The 27,638-nt window shown below is 46.5% G+C and overlaps 1 protein-coding gene across 1 annotated transcript in view; it reads left to right on the top strand.

The window, feature by feature from the left end:
* Positions 1-27,638, top strand: part of Dtwd2 (DTW domain containing 2) — a 136,624-nt gene that overhangs the window by 25,558 nt on the left and 83,428 nt on the right. Inside the window, exon 6 of the mRNA XM_070031542.1 lies at positions 14,045-14,224. Within this exon, the coding sequence (XP_069887643.1) occupies positions 14,045-14,224 (180 nt within the window). The remainder of the gene's footprint in view (positions 1-14,044; positions 14,225-27,638) is intronic.

Here is a 27,638-nt window from a genome sequence, read left to right as displayed (position 1 = left end):
GAATCTGAAATCAGGAGTAGGCACACTCATTTCTGACAAAGTTAAAAATACAAAGGAGGTCACTACATAAAACAATCCCTCAGAAAGATTAAATGATTATATATGCACTGAGTGTCAGCACACGCATTTCAACAAACACTGCTGGACTTAAAGAGACAGATAGGTCCAGACATGATAACAGTGGGATGTTTCAGTGCCAACAACGGGAACGTCCAGAAAGAAAAGCACGGAGGTAAATTGTACCGTAGGTCAAATGGACACCCACAGATATTCAGTGCCTGGGGACTGCACATTGTTCTCAGTCCAAGGAGCTTTACTGCACAGACACGTTGTAGCCCATAAAGTAAATCTTAATTTAAAAAATTATTTTTACTTATTCTAATGGAATAAGACTGGAAATGAGCAGCAAGTGAGACCACAGAAAATAAACAGATTGAAAAGTAGATTTGGATGATCATTAGGTCTTTGAAGAATGAAGAGAGGATTAAAACCCTCTTAGAATCAAACACAAACGAAAACAACCTATCGGAACCTACTGGATACAGCAAACGTCACTGTCAGAGGTAAGTTTATATATACAAGTGCTACATTAAAAAAAATGTCAGGTAACCAAATAAAATGCATCTCAGGTACATTAAAAAAAAAAAAGGCAAACCCTAAAGACTTATACGTTACGAAGTGGTAGTAGCAAAATCAGCATTGTGCTAGCACAAAGGATCCATGGACCAATGCAATACAATAGAAGTTCTAGAAAAAACCCTGCACAGGCCTCTGATTATTGACACATGTAACCAAAACATACTTTGGCTAAAAGCCTCTCACAAGTGAAGTTGGACATCCCAGTCTCTTACTGTGTACGCAAGTGAGCTCACAGGTTATACTAACTCAAAATAAAATACTGTGTGGTGGGATTGGTTCCATTACAAAAGGTCCAGCTTAGCTCTTTGGATCTTGTTTCACATGCACCACAGGGTGGTACAGAAAGAGGCGCTGCCAGCCCCAGACTTCTCAGTTCTCAGATCTATAAGGAAACAAATTTCTGTTTTTTTATAAGTCACCTAGCCGGTGGTGGTCTGTTATAGCAATCCAAACCGAGTATGCTTTGACCTTGTGTTAGGGTTTAGCAGAACTAATACCAGTATTACAGAAAAGACATTTATTACAGTAGCTAGACCTTACCTGATGATGAGTGCAACTGAAAAAGTGAAAGATCATAAGGGGAGCAGAGGATCAGAAAGTGAGCTGCTCATCTTCTTGAAGCTCTGGTGTGTGTTGATTTGGTGGCTTCCTATAGAAAATGGCTGGTCAATCTCAGGGCAGATAGTTCAGTTATATGGACAGAAATACTGATATTCTCTTCATGTAGTTTGCAGGTTCAGCTGATCTTTTATTTTGATAACTGGTTAATGTTCATCTAAGTTCTGGAAAGTTTTTGGTTGCTGTTATCTCCTTAAGGATGTAGTATAGTGCTTAGTCCAGAATATTCATGTATCGCTGCCAAATTAATGAGCAACTAAGGAATGAAATGGTTTCTAAAAAGGCTTAGTCCTTGTGTTTAGAGTATTTTGACATTTGTGTAGTGAAGGAATAGTTTAGGATGATTTAGCATGCAATAGAATGAAAAACCAAAGATGTAGTTATCCAAAAGAAATCCTTTTCTGTATTGTAGTCCTTTTTTGTACCCCAAGGTGAAGGTACAGAAGAGATCTATTATCCAGGATCAAACAGATGGGCTGTCTTTCCCTGTCTTATGAGATGCAAGTTTTGCTCTGTGTTTTTGCTCTCTAGTTCTTTCAAGAAGACAATTCCTTGGGTTTTTACTCTTGAAGATGTTTAACATCTGTAAGAGAACAGCAGAACTTGGATTTCTCTAAAATGGTTGGAGACATATATCGTTTACTTACATTTTTTTTTTTTTATTGTGAAAGTACGGTGTAGAGGGGTTACAATTACATGGGCAAGGTAATGAGAGCATTTCTTATCAAGCATTGTTGCCTCCTCCTTTGTTTCCCCTTACTTTAAAAATATTTTTAAGTAGAGCCTCACTATGTAGACCAGTCTGGCCTTAAGACTGAAATTCTAGTGCTTTTGCCCCTGAGTTCTGGGATTACAGGTGTGTAGCTGAACAGAAAGGAAACGATAACAAAGCCTGGGCTGGCTTCTGAGTAGCCAGGAGTACAGGCGTGAGCCACTGGCACCCGGCATAAGTAGTAGTTTAGATTAGTCTACACGTCTCAGTCCTTGTGATGTAGTTGATAAGCCCCTAATTTGTCCCTTCAGAAGCTGTGTCACGGTGACATCCTGTTTGAGGATAGATGCAGTTTCCCCTGTTGAATGCATATGTTCTCAACCTGTGGTGAATCTGTCAGATGTGCATCAAAGCTCCTCTTAACCTACTTCAGTTTATTATCTCCAGGATGTAATTCAGAGATAGGAGCACAGTGTATGTTGACAAGGCCTTCTGCAGAGAAGCTGTTCCAGTTAACTTGCTGATTCTCAGAGCAGGCGCCCTGTGTAGTGCATAATTCAGGTAAGACAGCGGCAAGGGACCTGACTGACCAACGATTCCAGGGAGGAAGTCATGCTGGAACAAAAATATTCTATGTAAAATGTATGACATTCTTAATGCTCATATTTAATATTTCATAAACCTAGTCCTGGGGGTGAATCTTTGAAACACAAGTTCGGCCACCTGACTGGCATTTCAGAATGCCATAATTAGAGCTGTCAGAACAATCTCTTTTAAAATAGAACAAGCAGGAGCTTGAGTGCTTGTTGTCTAGAGCTGCACCAGCATTCCCTGATGTGAATACAGAGTCTTCCCCCAAAGGGAAATCTAAAAATACACTTTGTGGTCGTGAGTGCAGCCCTGCATGTAACACGAGCACACAGGGGCACGTGCATGCCAGAGGAAGTGACAATTCTCAAGGCTGAAGTGGAGATCTTTTAAATTATTTACAAGTTTATAAATAAGTAGGTGTAGTCAAAATCCCGCGAAGAAACCTAGGAAAACATTTCAGAAATGATCTTACGGAATAAAGAGACCACAAAATGTTTTTGTAATGTGGAAGATTAAAATTGGGTTATATCTGAAAAAAAATCCTACAATTATTAATCATTATACATCTCACAGAACTGCTTTTAATTTTTTATTTTTTATTGTGAAAATACTGTACAGAGGGGTTACAATTACACGGGCAAGGTGCTTTTAATTTTTGTCTCACAACTGCACTGATTATGGACATGAAGCAAAATAAGAAATGCCTCATAGAGCCTCCATTCTCCTTCTCTTACGAAGTTTTACAATTTGGAATGTGAGTTTCCTGTTTTCACAAAATTCTGATGCATTGCTACGATCCCACCAATAATAAGATGCACGGGATGGTTTGCAGCAGAGCTCTGGCTTTGCACCAGAAAAGTTGCCTCCTCTCCTTCCAGCTTGTTGGCTCAAATATTTGAAAAATCAATCCCCACATTTCTCTTGAGCGTGAGGGAGAAAAATGAAGTCGACTGAGAAGAAAATACACACACAGACACGCACGTGCGTGCGTGCACACACACACACACACACACACTTGTTCCTGAGGCTTGAACGCAAGGCCTTGTGCTGAGGGGCAGAAGCACTCTCCCACCGAATCCACTCTATCAGCTCTTTGTTTTGCACAGACGGTCTCTGGCTTGCCTTCACTGGGATGGCAGGTGCCTGCCCACCACACCCTCTCTGTGATGGGGTCTCTCTGTTATGCCTTGATCACCACTTCCCGAGTAGCTGGGGACACAGGCTTGAGTCGTGCTTGACAGAGTGTAAACAGGCCTTAGTTCACCTGCAGTTCATGACTCCACGTTCCCCTTATCAAAGTGTCCAACCATGAGTCCTAAGGAAGGAAGTAGATAGGACATCACTGTGTTGTACATCTTCCCTTAATTTTGTTACAGGCTCCCTCAGAGCTGCTGCTCCCTGATAGAGCTGGAGGGCTATGATAAACTATTCCCTTGGAAAAGATAGAGGTAGCCGGTAGATTGCAGTCTTAACATTTTTTCCCCCATGACTGGCATATTTTAATTTTAGTAAGTCTTTTCTTTTTGCTTATGTGGTGCTGAGGAATCGAACCCAGGGCCTCAGGCATGCAAGGCAAGCGCTCTACCACTGAGCCTCCTTCCCAGCCCGAGCATATTTTAATTTTAAAAAGTCACCAGCATTTCACATTTCTTTTTTCTTTTTTTCTTTTTTATCAGTTATGGGGCTTGAACTCTGGGCCTGGGCGCTGTCCCTCAGCTCTTCAGCTCAAGGTGAGCGCTCTACCGCTTGAGCTACAGCGCCACTTCTGGTTTTCTGGTGGTTTATTAGAGATAAGAGTCTCATGGAGTTTCTTGCCCGGGCTGGCTTTGAACCTTGATCCTCAGATCTCAGCCTTCTGGGTAGCTAGGATGACAGGCGTGAGCCACCAGTGCCCAGCAGCATTTCATATTTCTTACTGTAAAAGTCAAGATTTCTATCCAGGTGCCAGTGGCTCATCCCTGTCATCCTAGCTACTCAGGAAGCTAATATCTGAGGACAACAATGCAGAGCCAGCCTGGGCAAGGAAGTCTGTGAGACTCTTATCTCCAATGAACCACCAAAAAAGACAGAAGTGGGATTATGGCTCAACTGGTAGAATGCTGGCCCTGAACAGAAAAGCCCAGGGATGGTGCCCAGGCCCTGAGTTCAAACCCCAGTACCAGCACCAAAAAAAAAAAAAAAAAGATTTCTGTTTTCTTTCAAACAATGAGAAGGTTTGATCTCTCTGAGCCGCTGTCCTTTGTGTTGGCGGTCAGATGGAGTCAGTGCTGCTCGCCTGGCATTCTCCAGTTTCTGCTTCTTCCCGTCCCACCAGCCACCGGTGTTCCCTGCCTAGCTGCTGTTGTTTTAGAACCACAGATGCCTTTCTGTGGTTGAAGATGCTGAGAAAGGCCTTTGGTGCTCTCCAGTGTTCTTCAGATTGTTTTCTAGAGTTAGGTCTGCTAATGCGTTGATCACACCGTAAGAGCAAAGTGGAGCAAGAATATTGCTTATAGGATTGAGTTTTAAAGTGCATATGGGAATTTTCTAGATGCATCAGTGTCTGCATTTTTGGTGACAAGTCACATTTCAGTAGGAAGCGAGTTGCTTTGCTCGGAATCTTTGTTCCTTGTGGAGCCACAGCTCTGGTTAGTACCTGGAAAGTTTCACACTTTCTGTTTTGTCGTCGTTGGCAGTTCTTGAGAACAAATTTCTTCCAAGGGCTGTGTAGCGTCCAGCCACACAGTTCATCTACTGTACTATACACAGAGCAATAAATAGAAGCAGCAGGTTAGTGGCGCTCTGCTCTGTCCCAGGTTTTGGCCCTGACTGCCTTCTGTCCTTTTCAACCTCCAGTATGTTTCTGTCTAAAGAGGGGTGAGGAGCAGCGAGGGTTCTTGTCAGAGACTATGTCAAAGGGGGTTATACCGCTGTTGCTTTCCTGTAGGTTGGAAGTGTTTTAATGTGAGGTCGTGATGTTTTGTTGTATTTTCACTCCTAAATTTAGACGTGTTAAAAGCATGTGTTGCAGAGTGAGCATCTGAGGAAGTGTTCTCATGTTAGGAAATGAATGTAGAAGTGTTAAAGTGACTAACATTTCCACAGAGCAAAAAGGGTGGCGGTGGGGAGGGGCTGCTGTGGCATAGTAAAGTGTGTGTGTGTGTGTGTGTGTGTGTGTGTGTGCGTGTATGCGCGTGTGCATCTGGCGAAGAATTCAGACTGAACTGGAAATAACACAGGGTGCCTGTGGGATTAAACTGGACATAGAGTTGAAACGCCAAGGCCTCCTCCTCTCTATTTCTACACATGTGTTTTCTTGGCTGTTCCGAACGTTTGCATTTTTTGAAAGCCTTTTAGGGAATTCTAGTGCTGAGTAACTGATAAACACGAGGAAGAGTCATCCAAAGGGTAGGCGACTCACGGTTTCGCAGCCTTGTTGAAAACAGAATGTGAGGTTTGCACAACAAGGGGAGGGTGGGGTGGATAGTTGGTTTCCATGGAGCATCGCTGCATCGCCGTGCCGTGTCGGGGGCAGGCCTCACACACGCTCCCAACAAGCACTTCCTGTCCACTTGCAGGTCCTTGTGGACCGGTACGTGCTGTAATTGGAAGTCCCCAATTGATTTTCATGATTTCACAGAATGAGTCACCCACAAGCTTAATGAAATCTGTGTATATCAAGCTTCTCTGTTGTGGAGCTTTACTATGAGTTAATAAGTTACCGAATAGGTTTTTTCCACTCTGGAAGAACAAAAATAATACAGCTACGTTTTTGCACAGCTCCCGTTTCCCCAGAGAAGATTCTCAAGTCTGAGGCAGGCACAGAAAGCACTTGACTGATATTATCCTGTTGGCTGAGATAAGGGAAAGAGCGAGCGATCTCATTTTCTTGTGTGTGGAATTCAACTTACTCTGTGTTCGTGATCCCGAGTCATTCAGCCATGTGCAGCCTTCTAGAACAGAAGCTTCCTGTTTCTGTCAAGGATTGTAGGTCTGATCGAGAGACGGGATCTCTCAGTCAGCCAGCCCACATGTATTTATTTATTTGAGGTATAGGGTCAAGAATGTGCAAACAGCTCTCATTTGAAGGGCATATAATTACATTTTTGAAAAGTCTTTGTGTATAAAGATATGGGTTGAGATGAAGCCCAATTGAATAAGAAATAGGCTTACCTTAAATAAGTTTTGCATGCCCACAGAACCAAATATCCTAGATCAGTCACTTGAATTTCCAAATGTGTCATTGAGTAGAGCCTTTGGAGCTGATCAAAAAATGAACCATCATGATTTGGAGTTTTTTTTTTTTACTTCGATAGATTTTTCCCCTTGCCTTTCATTGTGCACCCTTACATTTGTTTGTTTTTTAAAATGAAAACACCTGGGGATTATTTTCTAGTTATTACACAAAAATTATTCTTACTTTTGAATAAACAATTAGAAGTAAATTATCTACCAGCTTTTAAGAATAAGGACGTGTGTTGTCCTCCTTTTCAAAGGAAAATATTACTGTGTCATTATCATACTTTCTTACTAATCTCAGGTGGCTTCCCGGTGTGCTTCGATTTGAGAGTTTTCTTTTTTTTTTTATCATTTCTATTTACTATATTTACATATTTATATATTATACCTATATTCCACTAATTTCAGTGTGCATTGTTTTTGGTTTCAATCAATTTAAAATTTCATTGTGGTGGTCTGAAATCAGTCATGGTCTGACTTCTTTTCACTGAATATTTCTTTTTTTAAATTAAAAAAAATTATCTTTAAGTAGTTGCACAAGGAAGTTCCCATTCTACAAAACAGTACATGAGTACAAAGTGTCTGACCGCATTGTCACCCATCTCTCCTAACCCATCCCTTCTCTCACTTTTTTTCTTTAATTGAGATTAGGTGATTACATAAATTTCACATCTTTCACGGCATTGTGGAACAGTGATACTTAGAGTCACAAACACATTTTAACTTTCACAAGGCAAATCGTCATTATCATGGTCTATACAGTTTGTGAATTCTATGAGCTTTGACAATACAAGCTATTTTTTCCACATCGGGTGATGTTCACATTTCTTTCCTTTTGCTTAGAGTAGGCCGTTCCCACTTACTGTGTTCCTCTTCCTGGCTTCCCTCTGTTGTGTGCATAGATCCACCATATCTATGCTCATTTAGCAATGCTATGACAAAATGTGCACCCTAACATTTGATCTCAGAGATACTGTACGTGAAATTTCTCTGTAGACTGATTTACTGGCTAGAACATCTTGAATATTGTAATATTCAAGCATTTACAATAGAACCTGAGGTTCTAAAACAGCGGAGGGAGTTTTGAATAAGCGACCGGGATGGGGGAGGGTGGCAGTGAACTATGTAAGGCATACTGTGGCTGTAGCTTCGTTTTTACTGTTCGTTGCTGGTGTTATCTCATGAGCATGACTGATGAAGGTGTTCCTCCCTGGGTTTATTGAGCCTTCCTGACACTTTGAAAGCAGGAGCTTGGAAATACATCCATCAATTCCATGGAGCTGGCTTTCCTGTGGTATGGGAGTAATTGGATGTCTGGTTTTTAGTAGTAGTCTTAGTTTTATCTTGAGCGCCCCTAAGGTTTATGTAATACTCAGGTGTCAGTCAATTACCCAAGAGAAAAACAAGTCAGTGTGACTAGTCTACTTGAACCAGGCATTTGGTTATCCTGAGAAAACGGGTCTGTCTCCATTCACCGAAGCATTCCTTCTCTAATTGACTGCTGGCTCTTGTCTTATTGACCCTTGCTAATTGTGTTGCATGGTCTGTCATTCCTAATCTGGAGCAAGGAGGAGGCGCACATAAATATCAACAGCTGGTGCGGTTGTGTGGGCTCTGTTTATCGTTAGGTTGCTGAAGGTTCATGGTGTGTGTGTGTGTATGGGAGCCAGATCGGTGACTTGTTTGCCTTCAGTCTTTTCAGAGTTCAAGTGACAAGACAGCACAAAGTATGCAGCCAATACCAACATGGATATTTGCAAACCAAATTTTTACTTTGCCTTCCCATTCTTTCATTTTTCATATTATATACTTATAAAGGGAAAATCCTGTTCTGTGAAGAAGTGGACATAATTGGGTTGCTTTTTCTGGCAGAGGCTCAGATACTACTGCTTTGTTTTCTACCAGTAACTATATATTTAGGAGTTTGCTTAAAGCAGTAACTTAGGATCTAATCCTTTAGTTAGAATAAACTATTGATACATTTGTTGAGTATCATTCAAGTTTCTAATCCATTCTCAAATCTTGGTAATCTTTTTGGGTTAAGTCATATGAGATTGCTGCCACAATAATAATGGTTTGCTATCACTTTTCTGAATTATATGGTGAGTTAGTTCTTAGGCACAGAGGAATTGCCTGGAATGAACTTGTGTTGAATAAGCTTTTCAAGGTGAGATGTGACCTGACACTCCTTATCCACAGCTCTGTATCCTACAATGAAACTTAAATGTCGTATTTCTAGACAAGTGATGCATTTAGATGTGTCACAAGTGTATGAACATTGCGGTGTATGGTGTCGAGTAAAGAGTACACACGGACAGCCATTCTGTCTCTCCTGGGTTCCTTGGAGTTTATTATAATCCTATCTGAGTCTAAAGAGCTTCATGTGTTACATCTTCCCAGTAACTGCCTCTGTTCTTACTGAGTAAAACCATGTGCAGGTTCTGGAACATTCTACTAGGACCTTTGCCCCTTCTACACCCTCATGGTTTCCTCTCCTTATTAGCAGATGTATTTTCTTTCCTGTGGAGAATTCTTCCTTTGTGCCACCCCCTATTCAAGCTTACAGCAGATAGTCTCTCCCGCAGGACTGTGAGCTCAGTAAATGTTGAATGAGGCCATCTCTTTTACCCCAAGTGTGTTAGGTTAGCTAAGATTTCTGTATGCTAAATCACCTACATTTATGACTTTTCACAGCGCTGGCTTTTCTGGATACGTTTTTTTCTGTAGTCTCACTTGAGCTCTCTGATGGCTGTAACCAGCTACAATGTCGTTGGGCTGATGGACAAACATGATTTCACTCACATGCCCACCGACTGGAATATCTGGGGTCTTTCACCTGGTCCTCTTCACACGATGGTGGGAAAACCACATAGAATAGGAGCTTGTAGAGCTCCTGCTGCTCCGTACTGATGCTCCCAGGTCACTTTGGCCCGGTGGCTTGGGTTTTGAGGGGAAGGGATCGTGCAAAGGCTGTATCAGGACTCACGGCTCATTGAGGGCCAGTGACGGTCTTGGGAGGCCATTAATCCAGCACAGGTACTTACTTGTGCTGGATTTAGTGCTTAGACGGCCATTAAAGAACTTGCATTCAAAAGTCCTTTTCATTATTTTTTTTTCACATAGTGTTCCACATTCCTCCTGCCTTTTTAAATACACATTTCTATCGCACACAGGGAAATCTATTATCTCTCCTGAGAGTCCCGGTGAGGTGTTGATCAAAAAAGCTGGAGAATGTATTCGTTTATACTCCGCCTGTTCTAAAAAAGTTTCCGCCTCATCTTGGAGCGAGAGGACAAAGGGTACTTTGGAAACTTAAACGGCACAACTTACAGCATGCAATAGGTGTTGCCTCCCAGGTCAGATCTGTGCTTCTCAAAGGCACAGACGTCTTCAAAAGAAATATATTGTTTCTCAAATTCCAATTTTAAAAAGATAAAAGCAACCCACATCCCCAGCAATCTGTGCCCGCAAGGGTTCAGGGAAAAGGGCACTCTTACAAGCAGTAGGAATGGAATCGGAGCAACTATTCTGTAAAGCAATCTGACAGTGTGCGCCGAGACCTTAAAAAGTTCATATTGAGTCAAGCCCAACAATTCCACTTCTAGAAAATCATTTTAGAGAATAACCAGAGATTATTATGTAGAATAAATGGAAAACTGCCGACCAGGCAGTGATGAAATTATGAAGCAGTTCTATAATGGAATATTGTGGAAACCATAGGAGGTGTTCGGCAGGATGAAATTATAATGACCTGGAAAATTGCTCACAATGTAAGGTGTGATCTGAAGGATGAATAAACTTCTCCAGAACTGGTGTGTGTGTGTGTGTGTGTTTGTGTGTGTGTGTGTGTGTGTGTGTGTGTGTGTGTGTGTGTGTGTGTGTGTACATGTGCGCGCATACAGCAGCCAACAGCTGTGCAAAGCTCATCCTTTGACACTGGACTCAGTTGGAAAGGAGAAAGAGATGGCTGCTTCCTTAGATAAGTGGGAAAGCACTGATACTGAGGGGGCTAGCTAGATTTATACTGCAGGACAAAAAAGAGACTGTAGACAGATGTAACAGTGTATGCCTCATTAATTAGGCAGCACGGGAGACAAGAAGAGTTTCAGAGCACGGGCAGTAAGCTTTTATAGGCTAAACATGGAAGAAGAGGAGTTATCTGATTGGTTACGCTAATGTTGCCTTATTTGCACTTCTTAGGGTCAGTTGACTGCTTGTGACTGGCTGAAACCCAGCTACTTTTGACAGAAATGAACTGAGTTAGATTGTAGCTTGGAGGTCTTACTATTTTGCATAAATATATAGTCACACACATAAATCTATGTCTATGCATACATGTTTCTATTATATGTACTTTATACAATCTTGGCTGTTTTCCTTCCCTTGCCAAGAGTGGGATATTTGAAGGCAGTATTTCGGTCGTGGGGCCTGAACTCTGGGCCTGGGCGCTGTCCCTCAGCTCTTCAGCTCAAGGCGAGCGCTCTACCACTTGAGCCACAGCGCCACTTCCGGCTTTTTTCTTTTTGCTTATGTGGTGCTGAGGAATCGAACCCAGGGCCTCAGGCATGCAAGGCAAGCGCTCTACCACTGAGCCAACTTCCCAGCCCCAAGTATTTCTTATTTTTTGTTTGTTTGTTTTATTTTTTTTATGTGTAGTTACATATTGCCATTTTTATATCCGGCTCAGTGCCTGGCATGAAGTATGCACTTAATGAACAATTACTGAATGAAAGCATATACAGTACTTCAGGATATTTAGCAGACACAATTATACAGGCAAACAGGTCCAGATATAAATTTTGGGAGAGCCATTCTTTATGGTTACTTACACCTTACTTCATATGCACTAGCCCAGTGACCCAATAACTACAATTGTCAACTACAGTTCCATCTTCTCATCCCATGTGCATTGCTTTTGTGAGCCCTGCTGCAGTATTCTTAAGAGTCTAGATTTTATCTGAGAGTCTGATTTTATCCCGGCAAAACTTTCGCTTGTAAGGAATGGCAGTGCTGATAGAAGCCCACATAGCCATGGGAAGAAATCTACCTAGCCTAAGCCTAAATAAAACTTAAGTTTATTCCAAGGACATTGCTCTTTCATGAAAAAAGTATGCAGAATGAACGCACCAGGGGCTGAAGACAGCACTGGTACCAGCATTTTCTTCCCTCCTTAAAGCAGATTGAAACAGATGGGGAAGAAAGGTAAATACCTGTGACCCCTTTTAAATAGGCCTCTGCTGAAGTCATTGGGAGTGAAATGAGGCCTGCAGCAAAGAGCCTCCGGGGAGACCCCCCTGCGTTCCCCTCATCCAGCAGGATTGCCTTCCACCCTCAGCAGGAAATCAGGTGATAACGTCTAGCTGCCAACAGCGATCTCCACGTATGGCAAGAAGATTTCTCAGATTTCGTTTGCATGAAACTGCTGAATGACGTTTTCCTGCTGAGGGCCTGCCCAGACTGCCGGGAGTGTGGGCAGCGTGGTGAAGTCGGCTCTACCAGGCGGTGCTCTGGGATTCCCTAGGCATTTCATGCTCATTCCAAAATGAACACGGAAGGGCCTGAGCACCCTGCTGTCCAAGCAGAGCCAGCCCGGGCCGATCCCAGGGAGATGGGGTTGGTCTTGTGGCTAACTCCGAGGACTCCAAGACTGGCTCCAGGATGTCACTTGGGGTGACTCAGGTTTGAAGATGTCAACCTACTGTATGGCCAATTCATAATAATCCTTCATGCTAGACTCACATTGGTGGATGTAGAGCACATGTGACATATGTTTGTTTTACACACATTATTTTTCTTTGGTGTTTGATTTCTAATCACTTCTTCAACAACTTTTATGTCTTTTTGGGCGTAGTTAAGTGTTATAGAGACCACATGTAGTGCTGCCTTTGAGAATGATTGCTAAGAAGAGTGGATAACTTTTTTCAAACCCAATTAACACATTAAAAAAAAATAGTTGTACAAGCCGGGCACTGGTGGCTCGTGTCTGTAATCCTGGTTACTCAGGAGGCTGAGATCTGAGGTTCATGGTTCAAAGCCAGCCTGGGCAAGGAAAGCCCATGAGACGTTTCAGTTAATCAGAGAAAAAAGCTGGACATAGTGCTGTGGCTCAAGTGGTAGAACACTAGCCTTCAGCAAAAAGGAGCTCAGGGACGGTGCCCAGTCCCAGAGTTCAAGCCCCAGGACCGGCAAAAAAAAAAGTTATGTGTACCAAGGAATTTCAATTCAACATGTCTGTTGATAAATCCATGTCGTCCCTCTCTCTCTCCCCCTCTGCCCCACCCTTCCATCCCCTCAGGTTACCTGATTCCATTGTCACTATGTGTGTTGAATATTCTGACTTTCTCCATTCATCTGCCTCCCTTTCTCTTTGACCTCACTACCCACCAACAAAACATGTTTCAGCTTTCGGGTATTCATTTTCTTAAGCTGTAAGTTAGTTGTGCAACACAGTTACACCGATGACATTCTCCACTGTGTACACCATACTTTATCCAGTTTGTTTGTGTATAACTGTACATGACCTGGTATAAGAAGGCTATTAGTTGGCGCCTGAATTTGATCTTGGGGTTCTGTACTTGTTGGGTGGGTGCTCTAGCAAATGAGTCACACCTCTAGCTCAAACCCAGTTTTCTTTCGGATACATTTTTATTGTAGAGAGAATATTACATAGTAGAGTTCAGTGAAAAAGTTAAGGAAGTTTTAAGAAAAAAAGGAAAACATTTAGCTAAAAGAAGTTTAAGGAAAACCTAGTGAGAAAAAGTAACTCCTATTTTGGGGGTTATAGAAAACGCAAAAAAATGGTCCACTATGCTCTAGGTTGCCACGGCAAAATAAAATAGAAGGCTTATGTCCAGGAAGAAACCGTTAACTCCTGGAGTTTAATGTAAGAGGAAAACAGAATCTAGAGATGCAAGTGGAAAGTATCAACTGAGAAATACTTACAGACAGTAGCATTTTTACTCATTTGAAGTCATGGCAGGCTGTGACAGGCTGCAGTTATTAGCAGACAACCAACCCACGCTGGTCTAAGCAAAGGGGGAGTCTTATGGCTGTGGAGGGTCAGGTGGCGTCATGAGGCTTCTACATCCCTACAGTTCTCTCTTCCTCCTCCGGATGAAAGTCTCCATGGCCAGAAGTGTTGTCCAGTGTCCTCTCCCTCTCCCAGCCTCCTCCTGGACAGTCTTGTATAATTTGTGGGATATTCACCGCGATGCGAGGAAATGCTCTGCTCTCACTCACTTCTGCCTGGTCGTTACTCTTGCCTAGGTGAGGTGGAGCCCTGGCCATTTGTGGACTAAAAGAACAGAAACGGCATCGTGGGAGTTGGAAAGACAGCAATCAATGCCTGCCACCTGCACTAGGATTTTTCCTCAGGACATCGCTCTCCTTTTCGAAGGATACAAACATAAGACGCAGCTAACGAAGGTCTGTGAGGCGTACTTGGAGGTAAGCCTTTCTGACTTCCTTAATCTTGGCTTTGGCTGAGCCGTACTGTGAGAGCGGCGCACGTGACTTTCTCTGATGTGACCTCGGTCGTTAGGCTTTCTGCATACGTTTATGGTTCTTTCCTGAAAATGTTTCCTTCTTATAACTTAGAGTACATGCATTTAAGGAGATTCCCGAGTCTTACCTGTTCCTAGTAAGAAAGCCCGGAGTGGTTTACTTTGGAGCGTTTGGTTTGGTTTCCTAGGTCCCTTTCCCTGCTACTTGTTTTCTGGGATCTAGATATGAAAATAGGAGGAGGGAGACCAGGCCCTTACAATTGGAACCAAGAAAAGCATCTAACCTTTGGTGTTAAGAATCTCAGGTACAACAAGTTAGTCGTAGCAACTTCATGTTTTGTGAAGGAACAAGGGATTCTCTTTCAATTACCCTGTTAAGAATAGTTTAAAAAAAAATCTTTTACCGTTATTATAAATGTGATACACAGAGGGGTTACAGTTAAGGATTTTTTTTTTTTTTAATGATTGAAAAAAAAATTCGCTGACGGAATGCACGTACAGAGTTGTGAACTAGGGCAGCAATGGGTGCTGGCCCCCGGCAGAACTCAGGTGTGGTTGAGGGTGCTGTGCTGGGGCCATCATCTTCTGTCGACCTCCTCTTCTTGGTCTTCATCGTCTGCCAGTCCTTGCCACGGGTGCCCAGCCCACCCTGCAGCCTGGACTCCTTCCTGTCTTCTCCGTTTGCAGAGGTCCCCTGGCTCCCGAGAGCGCCCCACACCCCCTGTCCTCCTTTGTCTTACCTGTCATGTAAAGTCACGTAGAGCAAGCAAAGTAGATTCCTAACCTTGCAGCCGGGGACCCTGGTGTGGCAAGCTGCCTGTACTGGAAAGCGTAAGCCATCGGTGGAACCAAGCCCCATCGACGTATTAATACATGGAAATGGTTTACTACATTGTTGTTCTCCTCCAAGGACGCAGGCATTGTGGTAAGAAACACTGAATGACGACTTACATTCAAGTGGCAGATTATCCTACGGCGGAGTTTAAACCAATCTAAGGTTGGTAGTTAGAGGAACAGTACAGCCTTCTGTATGTCCTCCAGGAAGATGTGCTGGTCTTTCTCTGTGTCTTGCTCTGGAGAATTATTGGAAATGTTCTCCGAAGCCAGAGTGGGTGGATATGGATTTCCCGCCGTGTTCCTGAGGGGCTCCATCCAGGACTTACCTGTGCCTGGCCTTCACCACGAGTGGCTGGTCCATGCCCCTGTCTATTGGCCTGCTCCGATCTGTCCTTCTGACCACCTCCAGCGTCTGGCCATCCTGGAGCCACACGCTTCCAGTGGGCCTTGAGCCAGAGCTGCCCGTCTACCACGTGGATTAGCTTTGTTAATGCGAGTGTAACACACGTAATGTTTATGTAGTCGTACTGGAGTTTGAACTCAGGGCCTTAGGCTCGCTTGGCAGGCTGGTCTAGTGCACCACTTGTCTAGTGCTTTTGCGTTTTAGGTTTTTAATTTTTCTTCCGATAAGGTCATTTTCTATCTTGGTTATCCTCAGACTGTGATCTGTCCACCTTAGGCTTCCCTCGTAGATAGGACGGCAGGCGCTCATCACCAGGGCTAGCTTACTGATTGCAATAAGGTCTCATGAACGTTGTGCTTGATCTGGCATCAAGCCATGCTTGTCCTGATCCCTGACTCCCAAGTACCTGGGATTACAGGTGTGTGTCACCAATCACTTCATCAATACTCATTTCTCCTTGGATGCCTCTTTGGATTTCAGGATTCCTACTTTTGCTGCCCCTTCTCTCTAGTTATGAATTTCTCTCTTAGCAACTTGTGTTGCCTATCTTAACCTGTGGACGTTGTACAAAATGATGGAGCCATAAGACGGAATCTGGTAGATGAATGAGGACAACACAAAGCCTGTGTAGCCAAGGGAGATTCACGGTTTGGGCCTTGGCCACCACCGCGAGATGCCCCACCACAGTGTTCCTTGATGGTCTGGGAAGCTCGCCCAACCACAGAGGAGCCCCCCGTGCCTCTCCCCACACCCTTCATCGCTGGGACGGGACTCTATCCCTCTCCCTCCCAGGACAGGATTACCAGCGTCTCCATCATGCTGGGCATTCTCTTACAGGAAAATCCACTTTGCTCACGCCTTCCTGAAATGTTAGTGTCCAAAAAGAGCAAGCAGAGAGGCATCATGAGATTTCACAGAAGGGTCTCATCATCAGCCTGCATTTCTCCATCCTACAGATACCGTGGGAGACTTGAACAAACACTTCCAGAAGTCAGGATTTCCCTGTGTCAGAAGGGAATGAGGCTGTTTAACATAAAGGAAATAATGCGAGTGCAAGGGGACCTTTACGCATTATAACACTTGAAGTTCTAATGTGTAAAGCATTTAAGTTATAATGTATAAAAGATCCATTTTTGTTTGTTTTGGTCTGGAGTTGATTGGGATTGTACATAAGGCTTGGGTTTGGTAGATAAGTGATCTGAGTCCTTTTGCTTTTAGTTTGTTTTCCAGACAGAGTTTCATGCCTTTGTCCTGGCTAGCCTTGGAACATGATCAATCTACCTCCTCCTCCTCCTCAGTACGAGATTACAGGCATGCACCACCACACCTAGCCCCCAGAGAATTCTTTACTCTCATAAATGACTGCATCTTGCCTTCAGTCTCTTATTTTATTTGGTAGCAAAAACAAAACAAAAGAACACCTGAGAGTTCTTGATATTTTGGTAACGTGGCCTTATCTATTTTGAAAGTCTCTGTTGGAGTTAATTTTGTCTTCCGGATGAATATTTATGCAAATTCAAGATACAGATGTCTTAGCAGAAGAGGACCTTTCTTTAAGAGATCTGTCCTTCGCTCTCCTTAAGATGCCATGTGTATACCGGCAAGGGCAGCCTGGAGCAGGTGAGCTTAGGGTGGCTGTCCTTGTCTGGGCTTGGCACTGTTTGCGGTGTGTATGTGTGTGTTTCCTTGTGGAGGTGTTGGTTATTGTAGTTCATGTCTGCTGGTGGAGCTGCATCATGAATCGAGGTGAAACATTACATGCTGGCCCCAGTGGGATCCAGGCAAAAGTGAAAGACGGGCCACGGGTGGTATTGGTGTGCAGTTGCCAGGGGCTAGCCCGTCCGTGGCCACAGGAGCATGGGGCAGAGTGGGCAGAACTGGGTTGATTGCTGCCATGCTCTTTAAAAATCTTTCTGAACCCGTGTCGTCATCAACAGAACGGGCAATAAACGTCCACCTGATGCAAGCAAAGTGCGTCTGCCAAAACGTCAGAGCAGTAATTATAAATCATAACGTCTTCTAAACACAGCACTCATTCTTTAACCTTCCAAAGAGACAGCAGTTTCCTTCTAATGTCAGTGGTTGGGTTCATAATGGATGGGACTTCCCCAGGCAGCCATTTTTCCTTGAGACAATGTCTTGTCTCCTCAGAGGGATGCATTTCTCCTCTTCCTGACGGAGCGGGCAGATCCCTCCCTCTGGGATCCAGGGCGGGCGGATCCCTCCCTCTGGGATCCGAGGGCCGGTCCTGGTCCTGTGTTCTGCCATCATTCATGCCGGTCCTGTGTCACGCCCTCCTCACTGTGGCCAGAGAGAGCGGGCAGGGCCTCCCTGGTGGCTGTGGATGTCAGCCCTGGGGGTGTACAAGGTGGACTGGGGAAAGGCCTCTGGTATTTCTTACTGTTCAGGAAATCAAGTGTTTTTCAAATCATAAGCAAGAGGATTTACTACAGGGAGACCAGGCCCAGAGTGCTCTCAGGAGAAAGACAGCTAAACTCCCCCCCATCCCTCATGGATTTCCTGTTGGAAATCCATGTCTCCTCCCTGTCACGCTGGTTTTCCTCATCAGGACCTCTCTGCTACGCCCTACTCTCTTCTCTCTCCCGGGTGTGACCGGCCCTGAGGCAGGAAAAGCAGAAAGGCTCCACACCATGACTTACCTCTCATCTTCTCCAGCCACCTCCCCTTGCCTGGATGTCCTTGGCGAGAAGCAGTGATGGAGCGTGAAAGCCAGCGCTGCGGTCCCACCTCCGGCTGATGGGGCCAGAAGGGCTCTGGTCCTTCTAACAAGGCCCAATGGTGATCCCAAATGACCAGGGGCTGGCTTCGAAGCCCGTCCAGTGGAAACTCCATCTGGGCTCCCTGTCACCTGCAAACATCTCCAGACACCTGGGTGGGTCTCGTTCTTTGGAGGTCCATGATCTGCAATACCCCCTGTGCTCTGGAAGGCGAGGTCTGTGTCCTGGGCACGCAGTAGATCAGATGGCCAGTAGGTGGTGCTAGGAGTATTTATAAAGTGCTACGAGGTGCCTTCTTCCAGCTGTGTGAAAGTGAAGACTGTTTTGTTACCACCATTTTATACAGACCTGTGTGTACACATGTGTGTGTGTGTGTGTGTGTGTGTGTGTTTACATGCTTTTACCCATCACACTTTACTTTGCTGCCGTGTTAGTGTGAGCAGTGTTACCATGAATCAGAAGGCTGGAAGGTTTTGTTTGTTGATATTTTCGTCATGTATTGATGGTGCTTTTTCCTCATTGGGGCTTTAAGGAAAAAAAAAAAGCCCCCTGAGATCTTGTGTGTGGAGCATCCTTTTCTCTGCTTCCTGCGTGGCTTGTGACAGCTGTGGAAGTTGAGATGCGAGGCTGGTATTGTTCCTTCTGCGCGGCCTTCTCCTTGTCAGAGTGTTTTCATGCTCTTTGTATAGATTCGATGTAAAAGGAGTCAAGTTATCGCTGCCTTTACCTGACCAGTGGATTGCTTCACGAGTCAGCGACGCTGTCCATGTGGCTCTAATACTGAAGCCTTACCCAGCTATCAGGCTGCTTGGGAGGACTCAGCGAGGAGTCTCTGCCTGTGCCGTTTTGTTCAGAGGAAGAACTTCTAAAGAAAGTGGTTGGGAGTGACCCTAATAATGGAGAGGGAGGCCTGTCATCCTCCCTTGGCCGGCAGCTTCCTGAAACCAGGGGCTGCTCGTCACAGACGACGCAGGCGATGTTTCAGAGAGTCACAGCTGTGGCTCCCGGACTCCGCGGTGGCAGTGGGACGGCAGTCATAGGCCGTGGGCTCACCAACGGGCACACACACGTGTGCACTGCTGTGTGCCACGTTAGTAACTCAGCAAAACCTTCTGGTGGCGTTGTGTTTGGTTAACGGACATCCTCCAAAGTAAGGCTCGGCACAACACCTTCTGTGGGCCAGATCTGGAATGCCCTGTTTTGTAAGTGCGGTTTTATGGAAACACAGCCACATGCTTTGGCTCACGGCCTGCCCACTGTCACTTTGAGAACTTGCTTAGAGGTTCCCGCAGGGAGTATGCCTTGACGGAAGACCGGTCCTCCTCTTATCAGGGATGGTCATCCTCTTCTACCCAGCGCTGGCCAGATCGGCCGGGTCAGCCCTGGCAGGGGTGGGGTGGCAGGTGTTGCAGCCAGATGGCCCTCACGTCCCCATGGTCACTTTGTAGGGACGCAGCTGGGCGTGGTGCTGGAGACACAGGACCTGCAGGACCGAGCGCCTTCCCGTCCGTGCCTCCCTTTAGAGCAGGGGGCTGCACCGCCTTTCCCTTCCCTTTCCTTTTGAAAAGCCCGTTTGGAGCAGGCAGCCCGAATCCCCACGGGGGTGGGGGCGGGAGGGGTGCATGGACAGAGGAGCCCTCTGCGGAGCACCTCCCCTGGGGGAGGACCGGGAGGAGAGGCAGGCTCTCTTTCTGTCGTGGCCCCGTAGGAAGGGAGAATAAGAAGCGGAGGCTGTGGGTTCTGCTTCCCAACTCTCTTCTCACGAAGAAGGGTTTGCAGGGACGCCAGGGGAGAGGAACCCTCCACTCTCAGATGCACATCCTTACGCCCTAGGGTGTGGCCACAGCCCAGATGAGCGTGAGCGTTTAAGTGCTTACACCCCAACGGTGGACTTCCCGAGTTACGGAGTAGGCGTGCCGGCAGCCCAGGCCTCCTCGACCTCATAGGAGAGCAGAAACGGCCGAGGCCGTGGCTGCCCTGCACTTTGATGGCGGCGGTTTAGAAATAGTGCCTGCTCTCAGCACTGGGTCTGTGTCCGTCTGTAGCGGAACCAGGGCAGGGCGGGGCAGGGCGGGGCAGGGCAGGGCGGCGGTGCACCTCTGAACCATCCACATCGGGTTCTAAGGAGGTGGGGAGGAGCGTGGCTTCTGGTTTGGAATCTCTAGCACAGTTCTGGCTGATGGTGATGCCGACTGACCTGTGGACCAGTCCCTGATTGAGTTGCCCTCTTTTCGGAGCCATTTCTAAAGATGGCCTTTCTTGAACGTATGGGCCGTGGTTGCATCCTTCCATTCTGCTTATTAGGACAGAGAAGTGAGATGGTTTGCAAGGGGAGACCAGGAGTAAAACATGCACAGATGCCTAAGGAATGTAGACCTTCTTTCCTGAGCTCCATAATACTATTTCGACCTGAAAGTCCTCTTTCAACGTGCTGTGCCCCGCATTGCTTGCAGCTTAGCAGAAACCAAGTATGTAGTGTTAGACCAGAGTGGGACATAAAGAAAACTCAAATTTCTGTTAGCCGCCCTCCCCCGTCTCCTGCCCCCCTCCCCAGCGGCGCCCCCCCCCCCCCCCCGCTTCCCTCACCTTGCTTATTTCCATCTCTTCTCTGTCATGTGTTGTTTGATGCTGGGTCTTTATGTGGAGATTCAAGTGTTGGGAATGAACATGACCAGTGAGAAACAGAACCTTTTTTAGGTTCTTACAACACTGACATGTGGAAAACGTGCTCAAAGAGGCCACGCAGAGGCCTCTGGGCCCCACGACACCGCGGTACCCACGTTGCTTTGGGTTTGGGGGTCAGGCACTGTTGAAGCCATATGCCAGGTTTGGGTTTTGGGGGATACCGCTTTAGCTCTTGTGTTGCTGCTCCATGGTATTTCTTTTCAGAAACCAGTTTCTATTGTAATTTATAGCCATGTTCTCTTCTAAGATCAAGTAACAACCTAGAGAAAAATATGATTTTTTTTCCCACCTTACAGTACCTTGTCCCACTTCTCCCTTCAAAATGATTTAATTTTGTATAATTGGCTCCAGAGAGTATATCATGATAACCGTGTGTTGGTAGTGTAGCCATTGCTGAAGCAACGTCACGTGGTATTTGAAATGAGGAAAAGCACACCTGTCCTGCTGTAATTGTTAGGTGTATTGAACAGGTTACTTATCACTTCAAGTCGTTGATGGTGTTCAACAAGGATCATCGTTGCCCTTCCAAGAGTCAGCTGGCAGTGTCTGGGGACACTTTTTCATAACTTGGAGAGAGATGCAGTTCTTATCTTGTGAGCAGAGGCCAGGCATGTGTGGATAGCCTCGCACAGCAGAGAATGACACGATGGTGCAAGTATCAGTAAAGCCACGGTTAATGCACTGTGTTCCAAGTCTCTGTTTCCACCTCCAAGCGGAGTTCCTTCCTCTGCAGGTTGTCCTCGGTGCTTCTTTTGTAGGCTTGGAGGGGAGTGCTGTGCTGTGTTAGGAAAGTGTTCTCGCTCTGTACCACCTCCCTCCTTGCACAGGGCAGTTATTATTACTATTACTATTATTATTGTTATTATTAAGTATCATCAGTTACCTTTTCTTTTCTTTTTTTTTTTTTAGAGTGAATAATCTCTTTTTTTTTTTTGGGTCCAGTCGTGGGGCTTGAACTCTGGGCCTGGGTGCTGTCCCTCAGCTCTTCAGCTCAAGGCTAGCGCTTTACCACTTGAGCCACAGCGCCACTTCCGGCTTTTTTCTTTTTGCTTATGTGGTGCTGAGGAATCGAACCCAGGGCCTCAGGCATGCAAGGCAAGCGCTCTACCACTGAGCCACCTTCCCAGCCCAGAGTGAATAATCTTTGATTATCCCATTTACTTAGGAGTTAATGCTATTTTCTTTTCTTTTCTTTTTTTATTGTGAAAATACTGTACAGGGGGTTACAATTACATGGGCAAGGTAATGAGTATATTTCTTATCAAGCATTGTTGCCTCCTCCTTTGTTTCCTCTTAGCATCCCCTCACATCTCTCCCTCCCCCTCCATCAGTTACCTTTTCAATAAAGGGAAGAGAAGTGTTACAAATCAGAGGCCAGAGGGTCTGGGAAGGTGTCTCAGTGGTAGAGCACTTGCCTTGCATGCCTGAGGCCCTGGGTTCAGTTCCTCAACACCACATAAGAAAAAAGAAAAAAGCCGGAAGTAGTGCTGTGGCTCAAGTGGTAGAGCACTAGCCTTGAGCTGAAGAGCTGAGGGACAGCGCCCAGGCCCAGAGTTCAGGCCCCACGACTGGACCCCCCAAAAAACCCAAAAAACAAACAAAAAAACCACATCAGAGGCCAGAATAACAACTAAATCCCACCTGACAAGTTAAGAGTAACAAGCAGTTGGTTCACTACACACCCTAAGGCCTAAGATGTCAAAGATTCAGAAAACTGCCATTTCCTTCGACCTGTTCTCCTGGCACCAGGAGCACAGCAGTGGTGAGAGGATGCTTGCCTTCTCCTTGAGATCTAGTGTTAAGCTCCCAAACATTCTTGTTAAGGAAGGGCATCTCAGTGGGGCGCCGGTGGCTCACGCCTGTCATCCTAGGTACTCAGGAGGCTAAGATCTGAGGATCATGGTTCAAAGCCAGCCTGGGCAGGAAAGTCCGTGAGACTCTGATCTCCAATGAACCACCAGAAAACCAGAAGTGGTGCTGTGGCTCAAGTGGTAGAGCACGTGCCTTGAGCTGAAGAGCTGAGGGACAGCGCCCAGGCCCAAAGGCCATTTCTCCAAAGAGCTGACCATGGCTTTTATTATTTGTAGAGGGTGTCTGATTTACCAGGAATTGAGCTTTTACCACGGGTGATGTTAGAACCACCGCCTGTCTTCACTACCCATCCTGAGTGCATGAGTTGGAACAGTAAATACTGTTTCACTCAGGAATGACTATGACCTGGTTTTTTCTTCTACCCTGACAAGGAAGGGTGCCGTGGTAGGTAAAGGAAGGGGAGGGGAGGGGTGTGGAAGTCAGGCCAGGTAAGGCACCTTCCACTTCAGGCCACTAAAGTTGGAGTTCTGGTCTGCTCTTGGAGTGAGGCATAAAGAGAGAGGAAATTGGAATCAGATGCAAGACAGAAGCTTTTTAAATAAATAAGCCCGAATCTTAGAAAAGGAGCGGGAGCTGTTTGTATCAAAGCCTTTGAAAACTTAGGAATTGGGTCAGGATGATATTATATTAAAGAGAGCATTAATTATATAAAACATCTAGGAATTAGCTATTGCCCCCCCCCAAAAAAAAAAGAAAGGAAATCAGATTTCCATCCCCGAGTTGTCAGGCTTCAGGAGCTAGTTACATATACATATGATAAGATTCTAAACATCCCAAGGAAGAGGTGAAGATCGTGTTGCCATGTTTATTTCTCACCCCAGCCGGGTGGAGAAGCGCTAGGTCCTTCCTTGGTCGAGTGGACGGTGGCCACGCTGTGCCGTGGAGCTTCGTGGAGCTTCGTGGACAGGCACACCCCGCGGGAGTCTCCATTTCTGCAGAAAGCCGCCACAGGCCGGCCCGGTGTGGGGGAGGTGGGGAGGAGGATTGGCACCAGGGGCTGCTCACGGGGGCCCCTCCAACAGCAGGGCTGCTCCCCTTTCAGCCCTGGCCCTTGTTTTCCCCTAAAGTGTTGAATCATCTCTTCCCCTTCCTCCTTCTCTCCCCGCTTCCTCCTCCTCTTCCCCCTCCTCTTCCTCCTCTTTCCCCTCTTCCTCCTCCTCCTCCTCCTCCTCCTCCTCCTCCTCCTCCTCCTCCCCCTCCTCCTCCTCCTCCTGCTCCTCCTCCCCCTCCTCCTCCTCCTCCTCCTCCTCCCCCTCCTCCTCCTCCTCCTGCTCCTCCTCCCCCTCCTCCTCCTCCTCCTGCTCCTCCTCCCCCTCCTCCTCCTCCCCCTCCTCCTCCTCCTCCTCCTCCTCCCCCTCCTCCTCCTCCTCCTCCTCCTCCTCCTCCTCCTCCTCCTCCTCCTCCTCCTCTTTCTTCTTTTACTGATCCTGGGGTTTGACCTCAGAAACTCATGCTTGCTGTGCAGGTAGTCTATCACTTGAGCCACGCTTCCATCCCTTTTTGCATTAGTTGTTTCTGAGGTGGTCCTGCTGTTCCCTCTGGCCGTCATGGGTGGCAAACTCTCTGTGTAGGCACGATGACAGGCAGGCACCACCACACGGGCTCTCATGAACTGTGGCCAGCGTTGGCCTTGAACTCTGGTCTTCTTGACCTCTAAGACCCTAGTCACTGGGATTGCAGACAAGAACCATAGTCCCTGAGTGAAGGGTTAGTTTCTAGGAGAGCGTTCGTGAAAATCAGACCCTGAGTTAACTGGGGAGTTCCTTGTAGCCTCGGGGAAGTTCATGTTTTGCGTGTTGCTTGAACCTCGTGATGGCTCGGGCCTCACACCCTTCTGCTATGCGCACAGCCCCTTTCTGGGTGCCTTGGTCTGGCCAGGCGGCTGTGCTCCGCTCCAGGGGGATTTCTGCCCCTGAGCTCCTTGAGAGGTGCTTCGTGCTGCGTGTCGTGGGCGCTGCCCGTCTGGGGCGCTGCCCATCTGGGGTGCTGCCGTTCTCCGCCTGTCACGAGGCGTGGGCCAGGCGTGGAGCCAGTGCGACGTTAGCATGGGACCTCTTACTGAAATAAAAAAATAGGGATTTGGTGCTCAGAATCAAATTCCAGAGGCCATTCTGACCACGGCTCACGCCATTCTGACCACACGGGCCTCATGCTGGTGGAGCCGGCCTGGCCCTCCGTGCCTTCCTTACCTGAGACGTGCGGAGGGGCGCTTGAGCGCTGCCGGCCCGCGGGCCCGCCGGCCTCCCCCACAGAAAGTGCCAGAGCCACCGCCTCCCTGCCCAGGGAGTGCCGCCGCCGCCAACTGATTTATTTTTATTTATTCTTCCTCTGACAGAAGAAGGAGATGAGAGAGTTTCTAATCCCCTCTTTTTGTGTGTATGGTAAAATATACATAACATAAAGTAGACCATCTCAGCTATTTTAAGTGCATAGTTCAGTGGCATTAAATACATTTCATACTGTTGTATCTCCGCCATCCATCTCTAGAGCTCTCTCATCATCCTAAATCTAATTCCTATTATTGCATCTATTTCCCTGGGCCAGAGGCCCAGTGAAAACTGAAGACATGACTAACTCATCTTTTAATTTCCACAGCCTTTCTGTGGTAGACGCTCAGAACATGCATAAAGCCGCATTTACATTCCGCAGAGGGAGGGCAGAGGAGCGGGCGGCTGCATCATCACCTGTGGGGGTTTGATGGGGATAGAGTTTTCATGTGTGCTGCTTTGTTGTATCTCCATGATGCCTTCAAACGAACAAAACGGCAAGGGATTTTTAGTGAATAGGGGCATTGGCACTTAAACATAAAAAGCTTGATCTTTTTATGAACACACACACACACACACACACACACACACACACACACACACACACACACACACACACGTTAGCTTCCAGTCTTGTACTTTCTTACAAGAACGTTCTCATTCTAAGAGTGCTGCTGGTATCGGGGAGGCGCGGATGGTAATGTCACAGCTATTCAAGATGCATGGTGCCCTTTGGTCTGCTGCTACACCTTCTTAACTTTGTCTCTGTGCTTGAGCTAGCTTCAGCTTCTTTTTGCCCTTGAGAATAGGTTTTTATTTTCTTATCCAGGAGCGTGTATCATCTCAATCGCCATAAAATTGTTTGTTTTTCCATGGTTTGTTCTTTCTTCACAGATTCCTGGCCGTGAAACTGAATATTGACTTAATATTGACTTACACCCTGGGTCTGTCGGTTGCTTCTTTTATACCCCCAATCTTTCAGAGTATGGATTCCCAGCTTCCCTTGTCCTGCAAAGACTGTGAAGGACGCTGGTCTTCAACCTGCACCACTCAGAAGCCGGAGAGCACCAGCGTCTTACCCAGGGCTCGAACACAGAGATCACCCCGACATGGTGCTCTAGGCGCAGTAGGTCAGCCTTAGAAGCAGATGCTGCACTTGAGAACGAGTCTGCCCTTCTGTTCAAGGCTCTGCAGAGCTTCATGCATGGCTACAGGATCTTCCCTGTGCAGCCACAGCAGCGGCATATTGCTTTTCCATTGGGTTCTGCTTGCTCTCTCCTGTTCATTCTCCAGTCAGTCATTCCTGGCCTTTCTGTTCATAGTATATTGTGTCTCCTGTGCTTCGTTCCGGGAGCCGCGTTTCAGAGCTGTGATTTGTTTGCAGTGAGGGTGGTGCCCAGGTACGACAGCTGCTTCAGTGTAAACTGCCGCCACCTTCTTCACACGTCCCCCGACACGTAGGCCAAGTCCAGGAAGACAGGCTAGACTTCTCATTCATTTACCTCCTCCTCCTCCTTGAATCCTTCACTCAGCTCTGCTGTGGATTCCCCAGCTCGAGTAGCACGACCTATACTACTAGACTCTCCTTCACGTCACCAGATTCTCCCATCGACACACGCAGAACCCGCAGGTGCCTCTGGCCAGGCTAACTCGCCGGCTGTGACTGTGCTGTCTCTGACCTCCTCAAAGCGGCATACATTTGTGTGCCACAAAGCATGGTGGGTCCGCTTCCCGGGCTGCAGGGTCGGAGTTCACACCGGCCCGTGTGGTTGGGGCTGCGCGGCGTTGCGGCTCACTCGGGTCCTTCCCCGGGAGGGCTGCTGTGCCGTGCAGATGGCTGTCGGTGAACAGTTGGCCCGAGAGGAGAACTGGGCTCTCTGTCAGTTGTATGAAGCAGTCGAGCATCTTGTTCACGACACCCTCTCCCACCGTGCCGTGAACGGCTGCCGGCCTGACGCCCACCCCTTCTCCCTCCCGCACCAGTGATCCTTTTGAGATGGTCACTTCTGAGACTCTTGTCACATGGTAACCTAAGCAAAGGGAAAGGTCGGTGAAGGTGCTTTGCCTCACGCAGCAGTGGCTTGTGTGAAAAGTTACGTGCGGTCACTTGAGTTGTCTTTAAAATGCTCCAGGGGCAACTTTTACTTAGAGGAAGTGTACGGTAGCACTTCTGCAAAGAGGTCCCTTTTGAGATGAAAAGAACTACAGATTCATCTGTCCTGTAAAACGGGAGTTTACAGAGTCCCTCTCATCATTACAACTTCGTGTTCTCATTAAGCTGTTGCGGATTATTTTCAAACGACGAGGCAATTATTTGTGACAGAAGCCAAAATTATTCTTAAATTTCTCCTTTCCTCCCTTTTCCTTATTACTTTCTACCTCTCTCCCCCCACCCCAAACTTGTGGCGTAAGTGCACGTATAAATTATTCTGCTTTGTGAGGTGTGGAAAGACAGGAGGGATAATTACATTAACTCAGCGCCGAAGGAGACGGAATAACAGGAGTTGAGCGTGTGGAAGTTGTAATTGACAAACAGGAGTTGAGCGTGTGGAAGTT

This window comes from Dipodomys merriami, unplaced genomic scaffold (assembly GCF_024711535.1).
Source record: "Dipodomys merriami isolate MVZ:Mamm:240054 unplaced genomic scaffold, mDipMer1.0.p SCAF_201, whole genome shotgun sequence".
NCBI lineage: Eukaryota > Metazoa > Chordata > Mammalia > Rodentia > Heteromyidae > Dipodomys > Dipodomys merriami.
This window is presented reverse-complemented; position numbering and strand designations above follow the sequence as displayed.